Consider the following 12,865-nt stretch of genomic DNA (forward strand, 5'->3'; position numbering starts at 1 on the left):
AGAGGGAGAGGGAGAGGGAGAGGGAGAGGGAGAGGGAGAGGGAGAGGGAGAGGGAGAGGGAGAGGGAGAGGGAGAGGGAGAGGGAGAGGGAGAGATATGGATGGAAGGGCGGGAGGGAGGGAGGGAGGGAGGGAGAGGCAGGGAAGCACCTGAAGGAGAGCGCACAAGGAGCAGAGGATGAAGGAGGAGGAGATGACTTCCACTTTGCATCGCTCCCTCATGCTGATGCCGCAGGAAGTGAACTTGAAGTCCGTGCAACGGACTACGACCTGGGGCCCCACGGAATCAGGAGGAGAACAGCGGCAGTGTAGAGCAAAGTGCCTCTGCAGAGGAGGAGCAGACGAGCGCTCCTCCGAAGCTCATGTTCTGCAGAGTGCAGCCGTCTAGCAGGAGCTTGCAAGAGTCCCGAGCCAGGATGCCGACGGGGCTGCGGGAAGTGACTCGTCAAGCGCAAGCTCACAGTTTCTTCCTTCTTCACCTCTTGGTAATCTCGCAGTTCGCCATGTGCAGACCGCTGAAGTCCTCCAGCCTGACAGCGAACCCCTCCATCCCCCGTATCCTGCTTCTCTGCATCACGCACTCGCTGTCGTCCTGCCAGTCTTCCATCAGCCACCCTCTAAGTGCCTCCTCCTGCCCCCCTACCCTCAGGTTGATCCCGGAGTAGGCGAACGCGTGCAGTGTGTTCTTCTCCTTGACGTTCATGTTGTCGTCGTCGAGCCCTCCGATCTCGCAGTCTACGAGGGACACCACCGATGGCTTGTGAGACAGCATGGTCTTGATGCTGTCCAGCACGACACAGTCAGGAACGGGGTTCGAACTGGCAAGCTCGCCGTTCTCAACTCTGAGCGCGCAATCCCCCCCGCAGAAGAGCCTGCATCCCTCGAACTGCCAGCTGGACCCTCTCATCAGGACCGTCTGCACTTCGTCCAGGTCGTTGCTAGCCGTCCACACCAGGCTGCAGCCCTGCAGCTTGCCTGCGCTGCCCTCCGTCAGAGTCCAGGTGGTGTACACCTTGGAGGAGGAGTTTTGTCCCCTGATGTTGATCTTCCCGTCTATGACGATGCTCTGCAGGAAGGAAAAGAACGTCCCTCCCTCCAACGTCACGTCCAGGTTCTTGTCCATGGCCTCCAACAGCCCGGGAGCGAGCGAAGACAGGGCGCTGATGAACGCCCTCGGAGATTCTTTGTGATTCGCCACAGATCGCAAGACGATCTGCTCTGCTCTGTGTGACAGAAACTTGCTCTTCACCCTTGACCTGTCTCCATCCCCCTGCTGCGCCTCGACAGCAGCAAGCTCCGAAGCCTCTTCATCCTCCGTCTCGTTGCCTTGCTGTAGACCTGCCTGCATCTCTATGAAGGAGGAGCTCAGGAGTTGTGCACGTCTCGAGTCCTTGAGCAATTGACTCCAAGGAACATCCTCCTCCTCCTCCTCCTCCTCCTCCTCCTCTTTCTCCTTGTCTCCGCGTTTGGAGCCCAACCTGATCTCGTCTGGGATGTGCCTTGGTCGTCTGCTCCTCGTCTGCTCCTCCTCTTCACAAGGCATCAGCTCAGGATAAGTTCTTAACTCGGGGATCAGATCGGACAGCTGAAATTCTTTCTGCCTCCTCGATTCGGGCCTGTGCGATGGCGACCCGCAGATCTCCAGACAGGCCAGGAGGAGGGAGAGTACGAGCAAGAGGCTGCTGCTCTCGCAGTGATACATCGTTACGGCGTTAGAGTCGCTGCTCTCCTGTCAAGTTATGGACGGAGCATGGAGGAGGATCAGTGACGCGATCATCTCCCAGCAGCATCCCTTGCTCTCTTGACCCATCTCGAGTTCGACTGGTCAACTCTTCACAGTTACATCTGCTCCTCCCACCCCCCTCTCATTTCACCGATGAAGCCTTCTCCTTCCCTTTCAACTCTCATCTTCTCTATCTTCCTCCTCTCCTCCTCCTCTCCTCTCCTCCTCTCCTCTCCTCCTCTCCTCTCCTCCTCTCCTCCTCCTCCTCTCCTCCTCTCCTCTCCTCCTCTCCTCTCAATTCCAGGGTACTGATCGTCTCAGCGGTCTCATCCCATTTTTTTAATCTTTTACAAGACTTTCCGATGGGAATTCCACGGGCGATTCAGCTGGATCCGGGTGGGGTAGGGTACTGTCAGGGGTGCGAAGAATGGAGGAGGAAGGGTTCGAGTGGATCCTAGAGGCGGAGGATGCGGTGAGGGCGATGCAGGAGTCTGGGCTCCTTGAAAACGAGGAGGGAGGAGGAGGAGGAGGAGGAGGAGGAGGAGGAGGAGGAGGAGGAGGAGGAGGAGGAGGAGGAGATAATCTAGATCGAGCTCGCAAGAGTATCATGATTGTTGGTTGTGGTTCCAGCAAACTGAGCAAGATTCTCTACGACCTCGGCCACCGGAGGATCACGAATGTCGACATAGACGAGGGGATCATCGAGGACATGAAGAGAAAGTACGAGGAGGAAGCGCCGGAGATGAGCTGGGTTACCTGCGATATCACCAAGGCGAAAGAGTCCCTGGAAGAGGATGAATCCTTCGACCTTATCCTCGATAAGGGGACTCTAGATGCTCTCCTCTGCGCGGACGGCGTGACCGATGTATGCTCACAGCTGTCTGCTGCCTCCTCTTCCTCTCGAGAGGAGCATGGAGAGAGGGACTGACGTTCATCGGGCAGGGGTATATGGAGATCCTGCGGCTGCTCAGGGTTGGCGGAGTATTTTCGGTGATCTCTTTCAGACCTGCAGAGCTCATCGCCCAGTTCCTTCGTGTACCTGAGCTGCCGGTGGAGGTTGAGATCAAGACGCTGGAGACAGGCTCGTCGACGAGGAAGGCCAGCATGTTCCTGCTGCGCAAGATCAGCGCACTGCCCTGGGTAGACCGTGATGAAGTCAGGAGCTACCAGAACGACGTCATCAAGGTCAGCTAGACCCACGTCCTCCATCTTCGATCTTGAAGTTCTTGTCCTAGCGATGGTACCAGGAAGAGACTCCCCTGCTGACCGCAGAGCGCGTGATGATGATAAAAGAAGGGTTCTCCAGTACAGGCAAGTACATCCTCTTTTTCCTCATCCTCCTTGAGCCCATGAGTGAGTTTTTTCCTGCTGTTGTTGGCTGATGATAATACAGGAAAGGAGAAGCTTGACCTAGAGGCTTGCTACCAAGTATCCTCCTCCTCATTACCCTCGCACGCTAGTGATCTTTCCGACCTGCAGATTTTGTTCTTGCCGGAGGAAAGGAGTAGCTACGGGTACAACTTCGAGCATTTCCTCGAGGATTTGAAGGATTTCCGGGGGGATGAGGTGAGGGGTAGACAACACGGTCGTCGCTGACTGAACATGCAGTCGAAGGAGGGGATGAATGCGGAGGAAGCGCTCGAGTTCTTGAAGGAGATGCAGTAGAGAGGGAGCAGGAGCAGCTGGTGCAGCAACGGAAGGAGCAGCAGGAGAACGGAGAAAGGGGAGTTCGGTGGGGGGGCGGCAGGGAGGGTGCGGCGAGGAGGATATAGCCATTCTCAATATTCCCTTGTCCATGTAAATATTCCTTACAGGCTTGACGCCCCTTTTTCTGCCTTCACGGAGTAGAGCCCCTTGACCCCTTCGGCCTCCTCATCGGCGGGAGGATTCTTGGCGACGAACTGCTTGAGCTTGCCGGGAGTCTTGTTGGTCCCTTGCTCCTCGTCCATGCAGTAGCACTGGAAGATGGTGTCTATGCAGATCTCCTGTTGAGCAGGCAAGAGCGTCACTCCGCAAGCGCACACGCAGACGACTACTAACTCACCCACACGTCGAGGAAGATGCTGGCAATGCCGAAGGCGATGAGGAGGATGATTGTCATGGGAAAGACGGGGGCGTCGGTAACGTTGCCGTAGTCCCCTCCCACCATGATAAGGGCACAGATGATGCCGGTGACAAGGGCGATGAAGAGCTTGCCGATGTAGATGTAGATCGTTGCTACGATGTTGAGGGTTCCGATGCGCAGACAATTCCTGACGAGAAGATTGAAGGCTGCGACTGCTGCTGTCCAGAAACCAGCCCCAGTGATGGCGGTCTGGATGTACGCGTTCTTGTTGATGAAGTTGAGGAAGCGCTCGAGGCAGGCAAGGCAGCACTCGCCGATAAAGGCGAGCACCTTGACGATCTTGGAGTCAGGGTTCATCTTCTTCAGCTGGTACATGTAGTATCTGAAAATCCACCTGATCATCTGGACGACTGCGATGATGAAGCTGCCCAAGGCTGCTGTGCCCGAGTGGTATCTCAGAGTCCGACGGAAGGAGCTCAGGACAGGGAGCACCAGGTTGAGCTTGTCATCCACCAGGAACCACTGCAGCATCACAGTTGTCACTTCAAGAGAACAGGGAAAGTCTCAATCACCTCAGCGCTGGCTCCGGCCACGACCAAGTTGCCGATGGCGAGGATGAAGGACCTGCCCCACAGGAGCCCGAAGAAGTGGTAGATCATCACCCGCTGTAAAGCCGTGTCCCAGACGTATTGATGAGCGTTGGCGTCCCAGCTGCCAGCGGCCACTAGGTAGAGCATGACGAAGATCCACCAGACAAAGAGGGAGATCATCACCAACCACTGGAAGATGCAGAAGACGAACACGGAGGGGATCGTCATGATACACTCGGAGGCGAGCTCGATGACCTCGATGGCGATCAAGACGCGCTTGAACAAGAAGATGAACAAGAGCGTGTAGATCAAGAAAATAACTCCACAGATCACAGCTGCCGCAATGACCAGGTTCTGATTCTGCTGCGCTTGCTGGAAGGTAAAGCCAGCGGGCAAGTAGCTGCTGGAGTAGGACGACCCGGGCAGCTGAGAGGAGTCGATGAAACCTGCCTTGATTGACAAGATGGCCGTCGCACCTCCAAGAAGGAACCACGTGAAGATGAGGACAGCAAAGGTGATCGGCTTCGCTGCAAGGCGAAGCATCAGAGCATACAGCAGGGACACGCCAAGAGCGATGCCAGCTGAGGCAACGATGACACCCCACTTCTCCTGAATCTGGTCGGTCAGGTAGGCGAAGGATTGCTGCGGGCCTTCGAAGGAGCTCATGACGGAGGAAAACGAGCTGCTGTCTGTGGTCGCATTGGCGCCGACCCCCTGAATCTTGCTGGAGATGAAAGGGAGGCAGCGATTGAAGCCTTTGATGGACGTTGAGGGGTATGGGATGTAGCAGAAGCCGTACTTGTACCCCATCGTGACCCCTGCCACCGTCCCCTTCTCTGATTCAGGGATTAGCTCTACATTATCCTGCCCCCCTACCTCTCCTTTGGATTTTCCCGTACAGCACAGATAGGAAGGCGATCCAGAGGAGCATTTGCAGGTCGGCCGGTACCTCAAACAATCCATGGGCGCTTGCAAAAATCCCGGCTGCTCGAGGTTTGTCCTCCCATCTGCCTCCCCTCCACAGACAATCTTCTGCCGTGAAGATGTCGCCGGCAGCTCATAGCTGTACATACACCTGCACATGATCGAGTCAGTCTGGGGCCTCTGTGAGAGCGCTTGCTCTACATGATAGAGAGCATGGAGGCGTTGGTGAGCCCGCAGTCCTTGAGACATACCGCCCACGTCAGGTCCGTGGAGCTGCTTGTTGAGTTGTAAGGGAAGGGATAGTAGCTGCAAAGGACGATCAGCAAAACATCGTAAGGGACAAGGAAGATGATGAGATTACAGGTATTTCAAGCCTTTCACATCTCCGTACCCACAAGTTCGTCCTAGAAAGTCGTACCCATACCGCAATCTGTTTGGATTTCCTTTGACAAACCCTACGATGCCTACAACCAACATCCCGAACCAGAAGCAAATGAAGAACAGCAGGCAAAGCACGTTGGTGCACTTCCTGTCTTGCTTGAGTTCGAAGGTTTCCATTGCAGCCTGTGAAAATCGTCATAAATGCAACATTCCTACCAGGTCATGGTAGGCTTTGGCCTTTCGTATAATGCACGTCGTGACAGGCAAGGATCAGTGAGCACGAAAGAGGAGGGAAGAGGATGGAGCAGGAGGTACATCTCTGCTGCATGGCTCCAAGGCTTCACCTGATCTCCACCCTCTCGCTTCGCATCCTCCCTCGCATCTCCCATATCGGCGTCCATGGCCGCTGGGAAGCCTGCCCTGACCAGCAGCAATCACCGCAAAGATTAGGGATTGCTCTTTTCTCTTAGTATTCCATTCGAGAAATGCTCGACCTTGAGGGGGGTAGCTTGCAACTGCAGGCTAGTCAAACTTCACTACTTTTCGTCCGATGTTACCATGAAAAGCTATAATAATCAGTGGGCCCCAAGGGGGGTGGGGTGGGGGGTCCCTTTTAACCCCGGTACGGGGTGGGATGCGGCGTAAGAAGGGGGTCCAGCCAAGCGAAGTGACTCGGAGCAGCTACAGCATGAATGGGAGTTTTAAAATGTATATGAATGCAGTACTGCAGTTTGAAGCATGGGCGCATTCAGTACAGAGTGTATTTTATTTTGTATCCAGTTTATTCGCAAAGATACGATAATAATTGTATGGAATGCTGCAGCATGTAATGAAATTTGTACCTGCAGCAATAAGTCTTGGTACGAAAATCTAATACGAAGTTAATCTTGAGAGAGTTGTTTCTAACAAAATGAGGCGGGCTGGGACAAATGACGGTTACGTGGGATCCGAGTACCATAACCGTCACAATGCGTCCATGCCGCCTCTATATGGTGGGGGGGTTGTGGGGGCGGGATCGAGGCATGGAGGATGAGGAGAGTAGAGGAGAGTAGAGGAGACACTATTTCATGAAACAACAGACCCACGACATGGCAGAGAGGGCGGGGAATGAGAAGTTCATCGGAAGGAGGGCAGCAACACAGCTTGGCTGTCAGGATCCTAGCAATGATAATATATGTGAGCCGTGAAGTCTGATCGGGAACTTGGAGAGCATGAGCCTGGGCGTTCGAAAGGAAGTGAAGATTCTGTGGATATACGGGTCGGGAAGTTTTGATAGGAAAGAAACAACCAATGGGTCCTAACAGACGAAGTTTTGGTTGAAGTACAGCAAGTGGTGAAGGTTGAACGACCATTATCATGGCTAAATCTGGTCAGATCATCTCGGCAATACGCATGAATCGCAAGCCAGGCTTTGCTCTCCTGATCCTTCTATGTGCGTTGCTCCACGCTCAGTGCTTGTGGGATGATCGCGCATCGATTCAACATTCCACGTGTCGTCGAGCCCTTGCTGAGCATCTTGTGATACGAGGAGGCAAGAGCGGAGTTTCTGGTTTCAAAAAGTCCAAGTTGAGGTAGCATCGTCGTCGCTATGAGTGCGTGTACGTGTTTTAGTAATCCTACTCCAGTTTGCGCGAAGAAAAGCGACGAGAAAGAATCGCGAGAGGGAGGAGACTGGAGGTGCTTGTGTCTTTGATTGCAGCTTGCCAAAGTTCTGAGCTGGAATGTTGATCCCAGAAAGCCGAGGGGAGGAACCAGAGGCAGGCATCGAGGAAGGATCAGAGCTCGAAAAGGAGCAAGTGGAGCACAGAGCGGGCGCTGAAGCAGGTAGAGGGTTCTTTGACATACACGCACGGCAGGCTCACGTCCTGTCGAACCTTTCAGGCCAAACGGAGGGCAGAAAGAAAGCGCCAACGGATTGAGGTCAGTATCTTGTGAACCCAGCTGTCTCTCCTGCTGACTGATGATGTAGAGTGCCAAAACCGCAGCCTCGCCTTCTGAAACCGCAGCCTCGCCTTCAAAGTCCCCGACTGTTGCAAAGAAATCGTCACGGGAGGAGAAGGATGCCGGCGAGGACCTTGTGATATTAGATGAGCACGGACGGAAGATTTCTTCAAAACTGCCAAAGCTAATCTACGCGTCTGACGTGGTGCCGGGGGCCGAAATGAAAGACGAAGGATTTCATAGCAAGTTGAAGCCAGTTGTCGATGCCGACGGAAATATCTACTTTGAGGTTTATTTGCATGGAACTGCGTCGAGATTGAATGCAGATTGTTAGGATTATCGCTCTCCTGAAGAGCTGAAGAAGGGAAAGGAGGAGCTTGAGAGATGGCTCGAACTGAACGACGATAAGTTGGAGGGTGCGAGATTTCATCGTTTGAATTTACAATGTTGTGGTGACGATTTCCCTTCAGTGAAATCGAAGAAGTCCGGCAAGAAGAAAGTGGGAAAGGACGAACCAAGGGGTATTGCTAAGACGGTGTTTTCAGACTGGTAGCTCGCAAAATTCTTCTAATCACTTTGCAAGAAGACAAAAAGCCTTCCATTGAAGAAGGACAGTATAATTGAAGGCCTGAAATCAGAAATCTCCAATTTGGAAAGCAAAATTAAGAAGAAGAGGTCTCGCCATATTCTTGTTGTGAGCCAGAGTGACCAACAATGACCAGGCGAGATATAAGGCAAGTGATCAAGCAAGCAGCTATGGTCCTAAAAAGGACTTCTCCACGAAAGAGTGCGCAACCTTAGCTCTTGAAGACGTGGCTGACTTCCAGATGTACGTAGAAAGCAGCAAGCAGACTTTGAGTCGTTCAGCTTCTACTCAGCTTCAAACGCATGAAGTAGAGAAGTCAAATGTAACGACCGCAACACCATCGGCCGAAAAATCGTTTGGCGCTGTCGATTCCTTCCTCCAGAGGCTGCAGAGTTATACCCCTGACAAGCCTCTGGCTCAAATAGACATTGAGCAGCTCAAACGAGCAGAGGAAGAGAGAAGAAAAGTCGAGGAGGCTCGAGAGAAAGAGCCTTCCAGATTATATGCGGACAGTGAAGAAAGCAGTGCAGTCCCAACATTTGAGGAGCAGGTACGCCTTGGGAGGCAGTGCTTTCAACTGAAGAGTAGATTCGTAGATGGGTCCCTGCAACGAATATGGAGATTTTCTTCACATCAAACCTTTCAACAAGACCGTTTACCGACTTTTGCCGCCGATGGAAAGATTGTTCAAAGGACACACAGAGGTGAAGGCCGCTTGTCACAAACCAAACGGATGTGTTCCCTGATGGTTCTGTAGGAAATCACCTTCACTATTCGGGATCCTGCCGAGCAAGGCCTCGATCCTCTGAGCTGTTTTGCCGACGAGATTCTTCCCTTATGCAGGCCTCGAATTTCACCCCAGGGAGACTCGGAGGAAGATTGGTCTACCAATATGCAAACGTCGGCACAAACTCCTGCTGAACGAGACGAATCCAAACCATCGAGAGTGTCTCCGGCTCAGAACAGGGAAAAGCAAGAAACGATTCTACCAGGTTTTTCATTCGAGAAGCCCAAGGTGCTGTTGACGACATCTCTTCTTTGACTTTCTGAGCTTGTTCTGCAGCCCGGCGACATTCTTATCACAAAAGGAGGAGCCCAGTCCCTGGTAGACGCAGTGAACAACGCTGAAACTCAAAATACAAGCAAGAGGATCTTCTTGGGTGAAGGGTACCATGAATACAGCGGCAGGCTGCATCTCAAATTCCCAGTCATGCTGTTCGCAAAGAAGGTCAGTGTTTGATTTCCTGCTGGGCTATGTGATGTAACAAGTCCCAGGGCGCAACGCTCATCGTCCCTATCCTGGTGGCACCAGAAGCTGACTGGACGCGAGGAGGGCAGATGCGCTCAGTCTCAATGCTGCTGGTGAAGAAGCCGCCTGCCTTTGGGCAGTTGGATCCTTTGTTCACCATCACCAGCCAAGTCACTTGTTGTCGCATTGCTTCATATGCCATGACGCTGCCTGTCAGGTTGGGAGGATCGAGTGGACGTTCCTCAACTGTGAGCTCATGGCCAAGAAGCGAGACGTGCTCAAGGTCAGAAGCAACGTCACGGTCAACGCGCACGTCTGCTTCCTCGGGGGCTACAAGCAGGTAATGCCGTGAAACCAGCGGTGCCAGAGTGTGAGAGGTGACGGCAGGAGGCGGCGGAAGGGTGCACTCGGTGTGTTGCGGTCGAGGGAGGAGGAGTAGAGGGTCAGCAAGCGAGGCTCTCCATGACCGGCTGCTCCCTTGCGTTTGGCAAGACAGGGATCGTCACTGGGGGGAACGCCAAGGTGTCGATGAAGCACTCTAGCGTACAGAACTTCAACCTTGGGTGCCAGATGCTGGACGCTGCTCAGGTTCAGTTGCCAGTCGTCAGTCATGCGATCTCAACTTAACGCCTTGAACAGATGGCAGTGACCAACTCTACCTTCAAAGCAATAAAGGACGCGGCATTCAGGTCGATCCCCTTACCGAACAACTCGACTTTGAGAGTGGAAAATTCCTCATTCCAGTATGGAGCTCATGTCTTTGAAAGATCCAGTAGTTCTGACATTTCGATACCAGGGGCGTGCGGTGGTCAACCCCTGATAGGCCGGATAAATGTGAAGGGATATGATGATAAAAATGACAAGTCACAAGTCAATCGGGCTGGGACTCAGTGACTGACCCGGGCCTAGAGACTCTCTGTAGTACTACGATAAGGCCTTTCAATGCAAGAGACCCCCGGCCGCTGCAATACTACAGTTGTCCCGAGCCTCCGAAGAGGTCTGTCACACGTGCTATCATAGACGGTATGCGGCCGGGCGATAACCCGGCGTGGACTAGCCGCTGAGCGCCCGCGATCACGGCAGGGCCGCAGTGGGCCCGGCGGGACTCCGATCCCGTTGACGTTTCGGAGGATGAGTTGGTGGCAGCCTAGTACCGTGAGAAGTACATCGGTTGAACCGTGTTCTTTGGGTCCTATATCGGACAGGCTTCAAGTCACCGTCTGAAGGCTGGCTGCCGCCCGGCCGGCAGTGTAGTCCCTCCGTGTTGTCCCGGGCCCGCCCGGGATTTTTTTTCCTTCTTTGAAAGCTGGTCACCTTATCGGCCATGCTCTTGCCTCGGAGGAAGGCGGAGGAGGGAGGGAGGGCAGGAGGAGGAGGAGGAGGAGGAGGAGGAGGAGGAGAGAAGAACGGCACCACCAAGAGCCCTTACAGGCTGTTGAGTACTGACGAAGACGGCTTCACCGATGATTCTGAGATCGATGTTGAGAGCGCAGCAAGCGGATCGCGAAACAGAGGAAGAGGTGGGAGGAAGGACGAGTACGTAGATGATCTCAACGACGAGGACGAGTGGGACGAGCAGAGTGAAGGGTCTCAGCGCTATCAGAGCCAGGACGGGCAGTCATATGACAGCTTGGAGGACAGCCAAGGAAGCCAGGACGAGATTGACGCTGAAAGGTACGAGGAGGATGAGCAATCGAGCGAGAGCCGAAGCAGAGGCGACGAGGAGTACGACGACGAGAACGGGTACAGCCTGAGCGAGGATGGAGAGCTGGTGTCGGAGAGGAGCGAGTCGCAGGGGAGCGAAGGGAGAGAGATGCAGAGCGGAAGCTGGAGCGAGGCCTCGATGCGAGAGGACGAGGAGGTGGAGGATGTAAGTTGGAAATTCCTCGACTTGCACCTGTAAACTCTTGTGTTGATCTCTAGGATGACTACGATGAGTTCATCGTCTTGAATCAGTACCTGGCTGTCCTCAGGAAGAAGGAGTTGCTACCCCAGGTGAAGGGCAGCTCTGCTTGTGAATGACTGTCCTGTCCTGTTCCTCCCCCCTCTCGCTGCGTCTTCCTAGTTTCTCCTCTCTATCGTTTGCACGCTCTTGCAGACTTGTTTTGCCTCCGCCCTTCCAGCTCCCTGCTCCCTGCTCCCTGCTCCCTGCTCTTTGCTCCCTGCTCCCTTCTCCCATCTCTCACGCAGTACTTCAGATCCTCACGCTGCACGAAGCCATAGAAGCCTTTCACAAGCATGCTGTCTTCCACGAGAATGCAAGCAAAGTTGAAAAAACGCTGAACGTGCAGGAGTTTCAGACTTTGATCCAGTCCGTGCTGGCGGAGAAGGTCACCCTCTCTACCTCGAACCCTCCTCTCCTGACTCTCCCTCCAAGGTCTGGGCCAGCACCTCCACGAAAATCTCTGAAGCAGACAGTCGTTCAGACATTGGGGACAAGGAAGAGGAGGAGGAGGAGGAGGAGGAGGAGGAGGAGGAGGAGGAGGAGGGGAGAGCTCAAAGAGTTACACAAACCCGCAACGCTTTCAAGAACATCATCGAACATGTTGAGAACGGGCGACTGAGCACCCTCAAGGTGGAACGTAGCCTTTGTTTTTGGGATTCACTGATGTGAGTTGCAGGAGGCGGAGGAAGGAGATGTCAACTCTTCCAACGATGCTGCAAGCACTGAGAACGCGAGGGAGCGGAGGGCTGAGACCTTGAGGAGGGAGCAGGGGGACGGGAGCAGGCAGGTGGGAGGCAGGCAGGAGGAGGAGGAGAGGAGAGAAGATCGCAACGAGTTCATGAATGCATGGAAGGAAAGTTTTGACATCACCAGGAGCCAGCCAAGGAAGGTCAACATCGACAACTTCCAGCAGGAGAGGAGAAGCACGGGGGACAGCCAGGAAAACAGAAGGTCAGGATACTCTAGAGTCTCCAACCAGTCCCAGCAGTCCCTGCTGGACGGTGAGTCGCCCCTGAGCTCAAGAGAGTCGAAGGAGGCGCCGAGGACGACTGGCCGAGTTGGCCAGCTGCTGGGAAAGTTCGAGGGGGGCAGGAATGCCGTCCAGCCGAGCGCCATTGGGGAGGCATCGCCATTGGGGGGGAGGGGGAGGGAGATGCCGAGCGTGAGGGTGCAGGAGGAGAAGGGAGTGTACCTGCGGCAGGCAGAGGCGGAGCAGGAGAGGGGACTGCAGGAGAAGTGCGTCAAGCTGGAGCTGAGAAATCAAGAGCTGAAGGATCTGGTGTCGAGGATGATCGCTGAGCGGCAGAAGGAGATGGAGACGAAGAGGTCGGAAGACGTCGACGCTAAGATCGAAAGCCTTGAGCAGGAGGTTCTGCGATGGAAGGTGGCGGCGCAGGATGAGCTTGCGGTGAGGAAGAGGAGGAAGGAGGAGGAGGAGGAGGAGGAGGAGGAGGGAGGGGGG

General features: G+C 54.3%; 5 protein-coding genes across 5 annotated transcripts in view; 3 read left to right on the forward strand and 2 right to left on the reverse strand.

Annotated features, from left to right (window-relative positions):
- Nucleotides 1–285: 285 nt before the first annotated feature.
- GUITHDRAFT_106213 (hypothetical protein) lies at nucleotides 286–1,701 on the reverse strand (the record flags this gene model as incomplete). The annotated part of the gene is made up of 3 exons (XM_005835060.1): nucleotides 286–427; nucleotides 479–591; nucleotides 643–1,701. 3 exons carry the CDS (start codon nucleotides 1,699–1,701, stop codon nucleotides 286–288), a joined length of 1,314 nt encoding a protein of 437 aa, XP_005835117.1.
- Nucleotides 1,702–2,329: 628 nt separating this feature from the next.
- Nucleotides 2,330–2,916, forward strand: GUITHDRAFT_137072 (hypothetical protein; the record flags this gene model as incomplete). Its single annotated transcript, XM_005835061.1, has 2 exons — nucleotides 2,330–2,587; nucleotides 2,665–2,916. 2 exons carry the CDS (start codon nucleotides 2,330–2,332, stop codon nucleotides 2,914–2,916), a joined length of 510 nt encoding a protein of 169 aa, XP_005835118.1.
- A 743-nt stretch (nucleotides 2,917–3,659) lies between these two features.
- On the reverse strand, nucleotides 3,660–5,838 carry GUITHDRAFT_58746 (hypothetical protein; the record flags this gene model as incomplete). The annotated part of the gene is made up of 5 exons (XM_005835062.1): nucleotides 3,660–3,707; nucleotides 3,767–4,309; nucleotides 4,360–5,101; nucleotides 5,503–5,607; nucleotides 5,663–5,838. Coding segments are annotated over 5 exons (1,614 nt in total), but the record flags the coding sequence as incomplete, so codon positions are not given.
- Nucleotides 5,839–7,074: 1,236 nt separating this feature from the next.
- Nucleotides 7,075–10,278, forward strand: GUITHDRAFT_106216 (hypothetical protein; the record flags this gene model as incomplete). Its single annotated transcript, XM_005835063.1, has 18 exons — nucleotides 7,075–7,253; nucleotides 7,308–7,359; nucleotides 7,417–7,506; nucleotides 7,564–7,602; nucleotides 7,652–7,912; nucleotides 7,958–8,039; nucleotides 8,094–8,158; nucleotides 8,210–8,298; nucleotides 8,378–8,759; nucleotides 8,806–8,913; nucleotides 8,967–9,224; nucleotides 9,273–9,369; nucleotides 9,418–9,437; nucleotides 9,485–9,571; nucleotides 9,676–9,798; nucleotides 9,846–10,046; nucleotides 10,098–10,147; nucleotides 10,203–10,278. The coding sequence occupies 18 exons, from the start codon at nucleotides 7,075–7,077 to the stop codon at nucleotides 10,276–10,278; spliced, it is 2,259 nt and encodes a 752-aa protein (XP_005835120.1).
- Nucleotides 10,279–10,782: 504 nt separating this feature from the next.
- The window catches only part of GUITHDRAFT_106217 (hypothetical protein), a gene marked incomplete at both ends in the record, with an annotated part of 2,745 nt that continues 662 nt past the window's right edge, over nucleotides 10,783–12,865 (forward strand). Inside the window, 5 exons of the mRNA XM_005835064.1 lie at nucleotides 10,783–11,328; nucleotides 11,382–11,453; nucleotides 11,657–11,788; nucleotides 11,836–12,033; nucleotides 12,080–12,811. Of these exons, the coding sequence (XP_005835121.1) occupies nucleotides 10,783–11,328; nucleotides 11,382–11,453; nucleotides 11,657–11,788; nucleotides 11,836–12,033; nucleotides 12,080–12,811 (1,680 nt within the window). The remainder of the gene's footprint in view (nucleotides 11,329–11,381; nucleotides 11,454–11,656; nucleotides 11,789–11,835; nucleotides 12,034–12,079; nucleotides 12,812–12,865) is intronic.

Source organism: Guillardia theta, assembly GCF_000315625.1.
Source record: "Guillardia theta CCMP2712 unplaced genomic scaffold GUITHscaffold_23, whole genome shotgun sequence".
Classification (NCBI taxonomy): Eukaryota; class Cryptophyceae; order Pyrenomonadales; family Geminigeraceae; genus Guillardia; species Guillardia theta.